Source organism: Poecilia mexicana, unplaced genomic scaffold (assembly GCF_051168715.1).
Source record: "Poecilia mexicana isolate PSO_F unplaced genomic scaffold, ASM5116871v1 scaffold_1, whole genome shotgun sequence".
In the NCBI taxonomy this organism is placed as follows: Eukaryota; Metazoa; Chordata; class Actinopteri; order Cyprinodontiformes; family Poeciliidae; genus Poecilia; species Poecilia mexicana.
In genome coordinates this window covers 25,313,703-25,327,385 of record NW_028263370.1, presented here as the reverse complement: position 1 = coordinate 25,327,385, position 13,683 = coordinate 25,313,703, and the positions used below count along the sequence as shown (strand labels likewise).

The following is a 13,683-nucleotide window of genomic DNA, read 5'->3' as shown; positions in this document are numbered from 1 at the left end:
TCAGGAAGAACCGATGCTAAAATCAGAGCAGTAAGGAGCTACTGGTTTCCTGCTTGCTACTGGTATTCCACTGGTGTCCACATGGGGGCAGTGTTGCACTGACTGATCAGTTAAATTATTTAATGAAGTTATGAAGTTCAGAGAAATTTCTCTTCATGAATAAATTTTAAAACAGGAAGTGATGGAAGCAGAGACAAAACGTCCAAAACATCATGAAGATATTTACATGTCCTCCATCCGACCCGATTTGACCCGACCAGAATCATCCTCTGTCATCAGGTCTGGTTCAGACTTCTGCTCTGAGATCGGTTTGGTTCTGATGAGGTTTCTCACCCCCGGAGTCCAGACAAAAGTTCTGATTTTATCTGGCAGTTAACCAGAACCAGCTTCTGGGTCAGAACCGGAGGTTCAGAAGATGTGACGTCGGGTTTCATCCCACCAACTTTCTGAGACCTAACGAGTTCTGAACAGTGGCCCAGTGGTTCTGGTGTTTTTATCTGGCAGACCCTGAGCGGCCCGTCCTGACTGGATGGCTAGGTGGTGTTGTCATGGCAACGAGCCCCTGCGCAGCATCCATGCGGCAAAGCGTCGCATCTGCTGGGCGGCGCTGCGGCTCTCCTCCTGTAGGCGCAGGTTGTCCCGTCGCAGGTCGAAGATCTGCTTCTGCAGCGCCGCTTTGTCCTGCTGCTCCTGAACGCATCACAGCAACACCTTAGCCTGATGATGTCATCCTCTTATCTGTATGACATCACCAAGTCATGCTTACCTTCAGCAGGTCCAGCTGAAGCCGCTGAAGGATCTCCTCCAGCTGAGACACTTTACCTGAGAGGGAAGCTGTGATGTCACTGAGTGGGAGAGGACAGTAATGATGACGTCATCAATGACATCACAAAGTGCCTTCAAAGTGGCTCCAGGTGTTATTCCTCACCTGTTCAATGCAGGGCTCCCTGATGTCACTTCTTGAATGTAACTGAGCTGATGGTCAGTGAGAGACGATGGAAACACACCTGCAGCAGTTCACACACACACACACACACACACACACACACACACACACACGTTGAGGCAGTCTGACCTTCACCTGTTTCTCTTCCCATGTCTAACTCCTCCCCTCATTCTCCTTGTCCCCTTACCCCCGACCCCCTGGCCTCAGCCAATGAGGTGAGGGGAAAGCTGCTACTGAAAGTAGTTTTATTGTGAAAGTCCAGCTGCTCACCTTTCTGAAGAGGTGCAGGCCGGCATCTGATGGTCGGTGCGCTGTGGCGGCGCCGCAGGATGTGGGCGGGGCTCTGCAGAGTCCTACCACTGGCAAGTGACAAACTGTCATGTGACCTGCTGCGGGTCAGACGTTTCCATGGAAACAGGGCAGAGACTCCAGCGGCTCTGCAGGTAGACTGAGACAGGAACCAGGTGAAGGGGCAGAGCCACTGACTGGTCATTATGGTTCTGACCAATCACAGCCATGTCTCGTCAGCTTCCTGAACCCTGACCCCTCTGAACTCTGACTTGTCAGAACAGACCAGGCCGACCCAGACCTGAGACAGACCCAGCGGACACCTCAGAACCAAGGCGGGTGTGGCAGAAGTCTGGATTCTGGAAGTGGAGGTTCTGCCCATCACCAGAACCTCGTTATTCGTCTGAAGAGTTTGTGCGTTCTTTGCAAATTTGCTTAAACACCGATTGTTTCCGTCAGTTTCAAGCGGTGAAGCTCCTCCATCTATAAAGATTTTGTTTTCACTATGAAGCGCTTTCGTACAGAGATCGGAGGCGGCTTGGCCCGTTGTCTGACATATTTTCCTTCTCCATCTCATACGGTTTGATCCCAACAGAACCCATTGTGTTTGTGTATCTTTCTCTTGCACATTGGCTAAAAATGTCCACATATTTTCTTTGTGGTGGTCTCGAAGACATCGGCCTACCTTGCATCTTGCCTACCAAGATGGCGCGGATCACTTTCAGTCCAGACTAGTGGGAACTATTGCTGAGCTTCAGACACGTGACCCGGATGACGCGCCAAGTTCAGATGAAGGTCCGGAAGGGGAGTTCTCCGGTTCAAATCAGAGCAAAATGGATCACAGCGAGTAGCTAATGCCCTAAATAGGCTGGAACAGCTGAGGCATCTCGGGGAAAGAAAACATGCATATATTTAGGATATGATCCCTATTATCTCAGTATCTTACGGGACGGGTGGCAACCCTATTTAGAACCAAAAGCAGCTTTAGATGACTGACCACTTGTTTCTGCCGGGTGAGTGGCGAGTTGTGCTATTTTAAGTAATTTTATGATAACGATGCTATTGCTAACAACAAACTATGTTATTTTATGAGCTTGAATCTCCTGGTAAATCATTTATTTAGCTTCTGTAAACCCAAATTCATGCTGGAGTTGTACGTTAATGTTGAGTCGCTGCTGGATTCGGGTCCAATGTAGGTCAACGATTCGCTCCGATCTACAGAAACCCCGAGTTCGTGTCTGTTCGTGTCTGGACACGAAGCATGAGGGGGAACAGTAACAGCTCACTGTCTGTATGGCTGGTAGGTTATATTTAATTTATTTAGCTTTTTATTAAGCATTAAAGTCCCACTGAATAAACGTTATTATTTCCTGTCCGTGACTCGGCACTGAGCTAGCTGCTAACAACATTAGCACTCTGAGGACAACCAAGCTAGGGCATAAAAATAATATATCTGACCTTACATATGAACGCTTGGCTTTCTAAGTAACTGTCCAATAAAACAGCTGGAAATACAATTTAAACGATGCGATGGTTTCCTGTCAGAAAGTGGCGCTGCAAACTCTGGCATTGGTAGTTTTTGCACCTCCTGCTTTTAGCTGTAGATTGTTGATCCACTTTTCTCCTCGTTTTTAAGTACGTTTTTTAAAATGAACTCCCTTGTGACCAACTACCTTTGAAACACGAAAATAACTTTTATCTTTCTCTATTAGAACGGGTGGAGCAACTGTACAGGACAGACTTTAGACATTTTGATGCTGGATCAGCAGATTTACTCCATCTGTATTGCGTGACTTCTTCTTCTTCTTCTTGGTTTTTATTGGCGGTTGGCAATAAACTTTCAGTAGCATTACCGCCACTTACTTGTATGGAGTGTGGTTCGTGATGATCTATATACTTTTACTTCATACCTAATCCCTACAATAATTTCTGACTAAACATACACACCTACTTAAATAATCTTACTTGCCTTTGCGTGACGTCGGTGCAGCCCAGCAATAATCTGCTGAAGAGGCGGGGCTTTACTAAAGCCTGACCAATCAGGTTGCTGCTCATTGGTCTGAGCAAGTAATACTTCCTGCAGGATCTCAGGTCAGGAAGTTTTCACTCGCTCATTTAGTTTGGATCTCATTGTTTTATTACTGACAGAAATCTTTCAGACTCACCTTCTGGCCTCTGATTGGACGATGGCTGGCTCTGGAACAGGAAGTCAGGTCAAGTTAATTAGTCTAAAACATTTGAGCAACAAGGCACTTCAAAGTGTTTCACATCAAATGAACATCACTGAGTCATTAATTGATAAACTATACATTATCAAAATGTTGGTCAATTATTCATATTTCAATAATCAAACTCCAACCAGCTGGATTTTTTGTCAGAAAGGAGCTCAGGGTTTCATCTGTTTTGCAACAGCAGATCTTTAATCCATTCAGTTATTTCTAAACTACCAGCAGTTTAAAGTCTCTTCTCTCAGTGAAAGACAGAAAGTCAAGAAATACAATGTTCAAAAAATAGCAGGGTTGACATCTTATTCTGGGGATGGAGATCAGATGGAGGACAGATGCTAGAAGGTGAACATGTGTCTCAGGTGACTGCACCAGATGTCACCTGGTTTTTCTCACCTGCCAGTCTCCTCCAGTAACAAACCGCTGTTCAACCAGCTAAGCCCCGCCTCCCACAGACAGGTATCCTGGCTGCAGAGACGCTCTGCATCCCAGCTGGCGTCACCTGGATGGGTCAAAGGTGAATCTGGCTTCACTTTGTCTGCTGATGAACATCTGGTTCCACGATAGTCTCTGAAAAAAGTAGAGCAGATGTTAAGCTCCTGCCCAGCTCAACTCACCTGTTCTGCTCTGATGGGAAACCATTACAGGCCTAATAAAGGTTGAACAAACAGACTACATTTTCTCCAAATGCTTGCTATATTAATGGAAATACTGACACATAAATGCTGTCAGCTTGTATCAGTTATGGCTGAGCATGCACACAAACGTGTGGATTAAATGGTGAAACATAGTTTCTGTTTGACGTCCCGCTAATCATAAACGTTTGTGTTTCTGCTCCAGTGCAGCAGGGGGCGCCGCTCCAGGCGACGGAAGTCAATATTCATTTTGGAGAACTGACTCTGGAGCCACAGAGTTACCTAGCAACAGAGCCTCTGAGGTCGGTCACGAGACGGCTCGGCCCCGCCGACTCCTTCCTGTGGACGTCCGTCAGGACTAGCGTTGCCCCAGCAACCGCAGGCAGGGCTGATGGCGAGTAGAGGGCGGAGTCTATGCCGCTGTCCACCGACACGCCGCTGAGACAGGCGAGCTGAGGCGTCGAGGTCCTGCCGTCACTGCTGCTGCTGGACAACGTGTTGCTGCAACTTGAGCAACTTGTGGCTGCAAACTGCAGAGTCGTGTTCAGGTCAGACTGACAAAGTTTAAGAACGATTTCTGTCGTTTCGGTGGACTCACCTGCGGCCGCCGGCTGCCATTTCTGTCTGCTGGACTCGCTCGCTGAGGAAGACGAAGAGGAAGACCGTGGAGTCTGGTTTCTGGACGGGAACATGAGCAGACAGGCCCGGTCAGGGTGAAGATTAAAACAGCCAGGTCAGCAGAACCTGCAGAACCCGCAGCTTCATGGGACCGAGCTGCGGCAGAACCATCTCAGGAAGCTAAACGCCCAGTCGTTCAGCTCTTACTCTGGAAGCCAAACGGATCCTGGTTCCAGTTCCACTCACCTCTGTCTCTACTGGGCTGGTGTTGCGTGGACCCGGTGCGTCCATCAGAACCGACAAACCAATCAGGAGGAGCTCTGCAGGGCGGATCAACACGGTAGTCACATTGCTGTCAAGGTCCTTTTCTGCTGGGGAACCTGGTTCTGTTCCAATTCGGTTCTGGTCCAGTTCTAACCTGATGTCGTTCTTGATGTCAGAGGAAGAGCTCAGTTGGACTGGACTCTGATTGGACGGTGTTCTGGCATTAGGCTGGGCTGCAGAGCTCCCATAGGGGCAGGAAGTGACATCAAGGTCCAGTCTGACCTCCAGCAGGGGGAGCCGTTGGGTCTCAGAGAAACTCCTGAAGATGAAACTTTGAGTCAGAGTGAAGCTTCAAAAACTGAACCGTAGTTCTTGATCTGAACAAGTTCAGTTGAGTTCACACATCTTTGAAAACACCATTCATTAATAATGAAAATAAATAAACATTCAAAATATTAATCATATTATCATTCATTAAAATAAAACTGAATACGTTTCCTCCTGCTCACAGGTCAAAGGACATATTTTCCTTTAAATGTTTTTTCTCGACACCACAAACCAGATCAGGGACAAATTGTGCTTCCGGAACAAATGCAGATGTCAGGGTCATGTGACCTCTGACCCCTGGACCCTACGGAATGAAACCGTACAATTTCCATTTAAAGCCGCTCTGGTAGATCACTGCTGCCCTGAAATTTCTCAAACACATCCTTCTTTTAGATTTGACTTCAGGTAAACAAGAACATTTCTTTCTCCTCGATAGCTGCAGGTCACCATACAAAACCTCTTGGGGTCATGGTTCTGGTTGGTTCCAGCCAACCAGGTGCAGACAGATGTTGATGTCACAGGAAACAAGAAGTGAAATATTTTCTACCTGCGTGGCGTCCCGTCTCTGAGGGGCGGGAGTACGATGGCGCTGACGTTCGCCGATGTCCTCAGCAGCTCGATCATCTGCTCGTGAGAAAGTGTTGCCACGGGAACTGAGCAGATTTCCACCAACCGGCAGCCGGGGCGAAGACCCGCCTGCCAGGCGAAGCCGTGGGCCTCGACGTCGGCCACCACACCCTCAAAGTTGACGTGAAAGCCCAGCTGACCGAGGCGGTTCCTCCTCAGAGTCACGGCTGCCCCCGCAGCGCCGTGGGTCACCGTCTGAAAGTTAACATGACCGGGTTATAATGCGCTTAAGGAGGTGGTTGGAGAGGGGTCGGGAACCAATGAGAGCCCTGCTCACCTTCAACCGTTGCGTGATCTCCTGGGAGTCCTCCCGGCGGCCATCCCGTGTGGAAAACGCCACGCAAAGTCCGTGTTGGTAGAACACCTGGATGGATCCGTGTGCGGTGTTCCAGCCAATCACATCCCTGCATGAACAGTGAAACACCACCTTTCTGCCCGCCTCCTCTATCAGCACCAGCAGCTCGCTGGAGACGGCCAGTCGGCAGGCGACTGCGACAGAACTGCGGGGGTCGCGAACCGTCACGCTCCAGGTGAGGGCGCCTGCACTCTGCAGGTAGGCCAGCGGATGCGGCGCCAGACGCTCCTTTTTCTTTCCGCCCAGAGAGATAAGGCTGAAGCGGACACCAGAGGAGGAGTCCAGTGGTGTCGTCGTTACAAAGCTGTTCACCAACTGCTTCAGCTGCTCCTTGCGAGCACGCGTTGCCATGGTGACAAATGACTCGGACTTGTGGGTGGCGTGTTTGGCGTTGATGATCTTGGTCAGCAGGAAGTCCGCGAAGGCAGAGGAGGCAGGAGCTATCCAACCAGATGGGATTGATGGACCAAAGGGAGGGACGCCCCGGGACCTAGACACGGCAAGACTGAAAGACACAGCAACTTCACACCTGGAGTCAGACCTGGGACACTTCACTTCCTGCGGACAAAGTCTAACCTGTAACAGGTGTGCTGGGTGCAGGGTCGGTGGACTCTAACGATGATGAAAACATGCTGGAGGTCGGCACGGTTGATCTGGGGCTTAAAGGGCGGAGCATCAGGTTCCTGGAAAATCACGGTGACATCGTTCCCAACAAGGTGTGACCTCAGCACCTGAAAATGAAAACCATGATGAACTCTGCAGTTCTCCTGTAGCGCTGTGGAAACCCCTACAGCAGAGCACCATGTAGTACCTGACCAGAACCATCGGCATCAGTTTGTAGCAGGGCAGAAACATGGAATGTCAGCTGAAATTCTCCGAACATCATGGAAACAGTTGGACTTTCTGTTGAGTTGCCTGAAAGGAGACAGAAACGGATCTGGATTGCAAAGAGATTTCAGTTGCAGTTTTATTCACATCCCAGAAGGAAATTGGTTTGCGCTAAGCATCAAAAATAGAAAAACAGAAAACATCCACAAAAAAACATCTCCTTCACTCAGTGAGAACACTTATCAGGAGCAATAACTCATGCCCTAGTGCACTAAGTGCATGGCACTCTCAACGTCACCTGCCTTGATTCACGTATGAGCTTCAGTGCCATCCCGTCCTGACCCACCGGGTCCCTGACCCACCGGTCCCGTCCTGACCCACCGGTCCCGTCCTGACCCACCGGGTCCCGTACTGACCCACCGATCCCATCCTGACCCATCGGTCCCATCCTGACCCATCGGTCCCATCCTGACCCATCGGTCCCATCCTGACCCACCGGGTCCAATGGGACGTTGGTCCCTCTGCAGCTGGAACAGCTTCAGCTCTTCAGGCTGCCCACCAGGTCTAGCAGAGAGTTTATGCGGATTTCTGACCATTCTTCCAGAAGCACATTTGTGAGGTCACACACTGATGTGGGACGAGAAGGCCCGGCTCTCAGTCTCTGCTCTGATTCATCCCGAGGTGTTCTGATCGGGTTGAGGTCAGGACTCCGAGCCAGGCTGTCCATCATGTCTTTATGGACCTTGCTTTGTGCTCTGGTCCACAAAGGGTCCAGATCCAAACTGTTCCCACTCAGATGGGATCCTGGACGTGTCCAAGATGTCTTGGTCTGCTGAAGCAGTCAGAGTTCCTTTCACTGGAACCAAGGGGCCAAGCCCAGCTCCTGAAAAACAGCCCACACCATGATCCCTCCTCCACCAAACTTTACACTTGGCCCAATGCGGTGAGACGAGTGCTGTTGTCCTGGCAACCGCCAAACTCAGACTTGTCCATCAGATTCCCAGATGGAGAAATGCGATTTGTCACTCCAGGGAACGTTCCTCCACTGCTCTAGAGTCCAGCGGCGGCTTTACACCTCTACATCCAACGCTTTGCGTCACTTGGTGATTTTTGGCATGGGTGCAGCTGGTCGCCATGGAAACCCATCCCATCAAGCTGTCTGTTCCTGTGCTAATCTGAAGGCCACATGAAGCCTGGAGGTCTGCAGTGATTGACTCTGCGGAAAATTGGCGACCTCATCACACTATGAGCTTCAGCAACTGCTGACCATCAGTTTACGTGGCCGACCACTAGGTGGCAGAGTTGCTTCCATTTTCATATAATATGGCTGACTGGAATATTTAGGAGCGAGGAAATTTCAGGACTGGATTTGTTGCACATCCCATCACAGTTCCAGGCTGGAACTCACTGAACTCCTGAGAGCAAAACATTCGTTCTCAAATGTTTGTAAAAACAGTCTGCATTCAAACACCTGATTCCATTAATTTGGATGGATGAGCAAATATTTTTGGCAAATATAGTGTATAAATTAAAAAAAAACCTAGAAAGCGGCCTGGATACTCCAGTCAAAGCCCGGGGATTAAGAATGAAAGAAAACTGACAACGCCGTGTTCTGGTCTTACACATCAAACTCTCTTCAGAGTGGATGTTCAGGTTGAGAATCAGGTTAGCCTTAACTAAGTAATCAGGGTTATTTTTCCCCATTTCTGTTAGATTCACTTCTTTTATTAAGTTAAAGATTTTTTTAAAGTCCTTAATTTCTTTTAAGCACAAAAAGAAATCAAACGAGAACAAAGAGCGTTCAGTGCGTCTGTTCTCGCGTGGTTTTAGTGTCACATGACCAGCCGAACGTCAGCGTCTCATTGGACAGCTGCTGGTCAGGAGACACCGTCTGTCGCTGCCGCAGGTCGGCCTCGAGAACATCATGATCCACTGAAGGTTCTGCTCGGGTGTTCTGGATAAGGGAAACATCTAGAATCTCCAGAACCTTTTGGACCTGGCCTGAGACGGTGGGCTCGAACATCCGTGACCCGGATAGAAGTTCTGGTTTGGTCAAATATCTAAAAGTGGACCTGACCTTGAACAGAACATATTTAGATCATAAGAAAGCAGGCTCTGGTACCAGAGTTCTGCAGGTCTTGGTGCTTGTAGAAACTCTTCACCGGGTCGCTGTGGCCCAGCAAGTTTAGGAACTGGGTCAGGGCAGGACTGCTGGTCTCTCCCGTGTTCTGACCGGCCCGGCTCAGCTGCAGGTCCACTCTGTGCTGGAGGATGAGCTGCAGGAAAACAGGAAGACGGAGGACGGATCAGAACCAGCGCGTCAAGAGTTGTGATGATAAACCTGTCGGTCCAACTCCAGTGTTTACGCCACATTCTGCTCTGCCAGAACCAGAACCACCCGTCCTTTCTACTGCTACAAGGTCCAACGTCATGTTGCTTTTTGATGTCAGAACATGGATCAATCCAGCAACACCAGAACCTCCACTGAAGAGAACTGCAGACTGCTTTACAGTGTCCTGGTTCCAGTCCAACCACATTTAGTGTGGTAATAGGGACCAGCAGAACCTTGTCCAGAACCGTGGAGAGAAAGGAAAACAATCCCTGCTTTTCAACACTGTAAGGTCTGTAGGACTTCCAGAACCACCAGAACAGGCAGTAGGATCAGCAGAACCAGCTCACCTCCTGCTGGTCCAGTTGCAGCAGCAGGTCTGGGACTTGGGGGGAACGGCTTGCCGCTCGCAGACTCTGGATGTTGAGTTCTGGGACCACAAATTCCAGGACATCCTTCAGGGGAAGACCTCGACCCGTCCCGTGTTTGGACGAAGGGACCGAGTCCTCCATGATGGATCCTCTCAGGGTGGACAGCTGAGGAGAAACAGGAAGCTGCTAATTAGACCATGAGATCTTGCGCTGACCCGGGTTGGTTGGATCAGTTACCTGGCCAGTCCGGAGGATGATCCTGTAGCAGAACCTGGTCGGGTTTCCTCCATCATCCACAGCATCTCGACGGACGCTCAGGGAAACCGGACCGAACTTTGGATCAACGCCAAAATAATTCTGGTGATCTAGAGGGACAGCAGCCAGGAAACGGGTCACAGAACCTGAAACAGCTAAACACTGGGACCTGAACTGGGACCAGGTCTTACCTTTGGTGTAGAAGTATTTCTGGTAGTACGTGGCTCCCAGGTCCAGGAACTTGTCCGTCCCCCTGAGGTCTGCAGGACAGCGCTTGCTTCTTGTGGACGCCTCCAGGACAGAAACGGCGACATTGGTGCCGGTGGAGCTGCTGAGCCGGGTCAGGTCCAAGTTCTGGTCCATTTCCCCTCCAAGCTCATTCAGGAAGTGAGGACAGGCTAGGACCAGAGCGCTGCTCCGTTCGTCACCATCCTGGTCCTCATGTCCTATTAACGGCAGCAGATCAGGAGCCTCTGCACAGGGACGTCCCTTTGCTACAGTGACGAGGACACTCTGAACATCATAATGAGAGAACCACCTGTGAGGGGTCAAAGGGCAGCCGCTGTCCTGGTACACCTCAACGCTGTTGGTCCGCTGAGGCTTCAGGCGGCCGAGGACAGACGTCTCCATCTTCTTTCTGTGATCTCTGTCAGTGTCCTGTCCTGGAACGAAGACAATGTCCCCACGTGCGATCTGGACAGCCGCCTGCAGGCTGGGAGAAAGCACGGTAGAGATGGTGTCAGGCTCAGGCATGGGAGGAGGAGCACTGGGCTCCTGGTCCAGAACCTCCCAGAACCCCGCTGAGCTCAGCAGGTCCACGCTGGACGAGCTCCCGTGTCTTCTGGTCAGCGTGGCTGCGGGACCGGCGTCCTCAGAACCAAAGTCAAAGTCACTGATGGTCACCTCGCTGTTGCTCCTCTTCATCCTCACCAGACCTGTCCTGGAGAACTGGACGCCGATCTCCGACTGACCTGACAGGTCCAGATTGTCCTCCAGAAACTTCCTAGAATGTCCATCCAACTGGCTCGGTCCCAGCCTGTCAACTCTTGAGGGAGGCCGGGCGTTCCCTATCTCCCGCTTCTTTGACCAGTTTGACACACGGGCGCGAACCCCCATCTGAGGAACAGCTGGAGATCCCTGGGTCTGTGGAGGACCCATGACCTCCAGAGACTCTCAGCTGTCCACAGGTCTTCTAATTAATGAGTAACGTTCACGAAGTCCACCAAGATCTTTGTCCCAGTCCTGAATCAGTGATCAGAATTCCTCCTGCTGCTGTCTGTGGTCCATCGGGTCCAGTCGGTCTACAGATGAGACGTTCCTTTGGACCTGAAAGGCAAAAAGAACAGTTGAGGAACTGACGGTTCTGAGGTGAAAGGGCAGGACTACAGAACAACTGGATTATGGCTGGAGGGAGGATGACAGCCTCAAGGATCTTGGGGTCAAAGTTCAATCTGAACAAACTCCAACTTGTCCTTTCTCACATTTTTTACACTATTCTGATACTTTATGGAACTTGGGAGTATTTCATAGTTTTCAGAAATGCAGAGTTAAATCTTCCATCTGTACTTTGGTGAGACATTCGTCCACCAGGAGGCCCGTCTCTGAACCTGTGGACAGACATCACCTGACTCCTAGTGGACGCTGGAGACGACATGTCCACAGAGCTCAGCCTGGGGTTCTTCTGGTGCTGACCCGATGTTGTGGGTCAGAACCAGCTCCAGGACAACATCAGTCCTGTTTACTGATTCCAATCAGCTGACTGCTGTGTGACATCACTTCCTGTATTACAGAGCTGGCAACGGCTGATTTCATCTTTGGATAAACCTCCAGGAAATCCTCTTCCTCATCAGCAGAACCGCTGGTTCTGGTGGACCTCCGCCTGGATGAGTCAGTTACTTAGTTCACATGTAGTTTAACTAGTTGGCACTAGTTAGTTTAACTAGCTCGCCCTTAACCAGCTAACCTAGTTCACCACTAGTTAGTTCAACTTGTGAGACTCGGTTCTGTCTCAGAATCTAGAATCTGTCGGATTCTGCTCAAGATGGGCCCAAACTGGACTAAACTCAGTCCACAATGTCCGGTACCGAGCCTGGGCTCGGCGGGTCGTCTGAAGGGTTGCCAGTGTGCAGCTGGGAACATGTTCTCAGGAACCGGTTCTGTCGGTCCAAAAACACACAGAGGTTCTCCGGGAAGCTGGTTGATCAGAACTTCCAACTGAACTGACTTTAACATCGTGCACCGGCTGCAGATTGCAACACTTTATTTACTAACGGAACCCGAACACATCGGAACCGGAGGTTCGGAGTTCTGCTGGACTCTGCGGGAGTTCTGGGCGCAGATGAAACCAGCTTCCCATCAAGTTCGAACATTCTGGATGTTCTGATGCAAGCTAAACAAAATCAAACAGACCCAGAAAGTTCTGAAAACACCCTCCGAACTCAGTAGAGTCCAAAGGTCCCAGAACCACAACCAGGATCGAACTTCACACAATAACTCCTGGTTCTAAAAGTGGTTAGAACCAGAACAACTCACCAGTAACGCCATAAACACTCCCTGCCGAACCGGAACCACTTCCGGCAGGCTCTCTAGCTGGTACCGGGCTGAACTGGTCCCCTGAAAAACTCTGCTCTAGGTTCGGTTCTGTGGTTTCTGGTCCCGACTGGGAAAAGTTTCTCAGCTGTTTCCGGTCGGAGTTTCGGCTGGTGCTGCCTTCACTTACGGCTCGGATTATTAACTACTTTGCTCTGAAGATTCGCTCAAAAGATCTGTTCATCCTTCATCAGAACCAAGCCGCCATCATCACCACCACCATCATCATCATCACCATCATCATCCCCAGCAGCAGAAGCTGCGCTTCATGTGGTTGAAAAAGAGAACAAATATGCTCTTTGCTGCCACCTGGTGGAAGCGAAGGGAAGCTGGGGGATTTATTGATCGGTGTTTCTAAATTATTATTATTATTACCTTTTTAAAGGTTAATAAAACGTTAACCTTTTTAAAGCTTTAGGGTTGTAAAACCTTCAACAGGATGAAAACCAGCAGTCAAGGTGAAAAAGGCAACAGCAGGCTTCAGCAGATTTTCAGAGCTCTGAATGTTTTTTTTTTTATTTCTTTGGAAATCAAATATATAAGCAAATATATGTAAATGTATAAACATCTCAGAAGGTGCAGCTTCTGGCTCTTGGTCACATCGATGGTCAGGCAGAGCTTCAGAGAACATCTCCTGCGTCTGCCTGCTCTCCTCTAACAGAACCTGACTGGTGGTTTTCCTTCCAACTAACTTATTCTGAGTGGAACAATGGAAATAGAGGCTTGTTCCCTTATGAAGGGTCACCATGGCAACTGATGCCAATGAGAGCATCAAAATAACTAATGAAAGTTCCAGTGGAAACCTGTCTGAAGCCGATGGACACTAGAGGACAGAAAGACATACAGAGACCCGAGGAGAGACTAAGACTTGATGGACACACAGGAACGCTCTGAGAGCCCGAAGCAGACAGACAGAGACGTGTTGCAGCCTGAAACAAAACAGAAACGGTTACGCCCTGTGGACCAGAACCTGTTTCTGGAAGAGCAGAACGAGTCTCTGGATCAGCTTCATGTCGATTCAGGAAA

At 49.8% G+C, this 13,683-nt stretch overlaps 1 protein-coding gene across 3 annotated transcripts; it reads right to left on the bottom strand.

The window, feature by feature from the left end:
- Positions 1-103: 103 nt before the first annotated feature.
- LOC106910033 (signal-induced proliferation-associated 1-like protein 2) lies at positions 104-12,862 on the bottom strand. 3 transcript variants are annotated; one of them, XM_088007097.1, is made up of 19 exons: positions 12,601-12,857; positions 10,260-11,394; positions 10,051-10,178; positions 9,793-9,978; positions 9,236-9,389; positions 7,097-7,200; positions 6,862-7,016; positions 6,208-6,790; positions 5,851-6,125; positions 5,131-5,295; positions 4,959-5,032; positions 4,693-4,772; positions 4,377-4,624; positions 3,856-4,029; positions 3,400-3,430; positions 1,217-1,394; positions 929-1,007; positions 767-845; positions 104-690 (listed from the first exon to the last, which is right to left on the bottom strand). In XM_088007097.1, the coding sequence occupies exons 2-19, from the start codon at positions 11,224-11,226 to the stop codon at positions 547-549; spliced, it is 3,804 nt and encodes a 1,267-aa protein (XP_087863223.1). In that variant the 5' UTR covers positions 11,227-11,394; positions 12,601-12,857; the 3' UTR covers positions 104-546. The 3 variants fall into 3 exon arrangements, 1 of the variants encoding a protein (XP_087863223.1); XR_015763774.1 differs by lacking the exons at positions 104-690; positions 767-845 and having other exon boundaries at positions 960-1,007; positions 1,217-1,305; positions 12,601-12,862; XR_015763773.1 differs by lacking the exons at positions 104-690; positions 767-845; positions 929-1,007 and having other exon boundaries at positions 1,257-1,394; positions 1,920-3,430; positions 12,601-12,862.
- Positions 12,863-13,683: the final 821 nt, after the last annotated feature.

Excerpts from the sequence above, each read along its gene's own strand:
- LOC106910033 (XM_088007097.1), bottom strand. The coding sequence starts at position 11,226 with ATGGGTCCTCCACAGACCCAGGGATCTCCAGCTGTTCCTCAGATGGGG. Across the intron at positions 9,390-9,792 it reads TGCAACTGGACCAGCAGGAG|CTCATCCTCCAGCACAGAGT; the intron begins GTGAGCTGGTTC and ends GTTTTCCTGCAG. Across the intron at positions 6,791-6,861 it reads ACCCAGCACACCTGTTACAG|TCTTGCCGTGTCTAGGTCCC; the intron begins GTTAGACTTTGT and ends TGTGTCTTTCAG.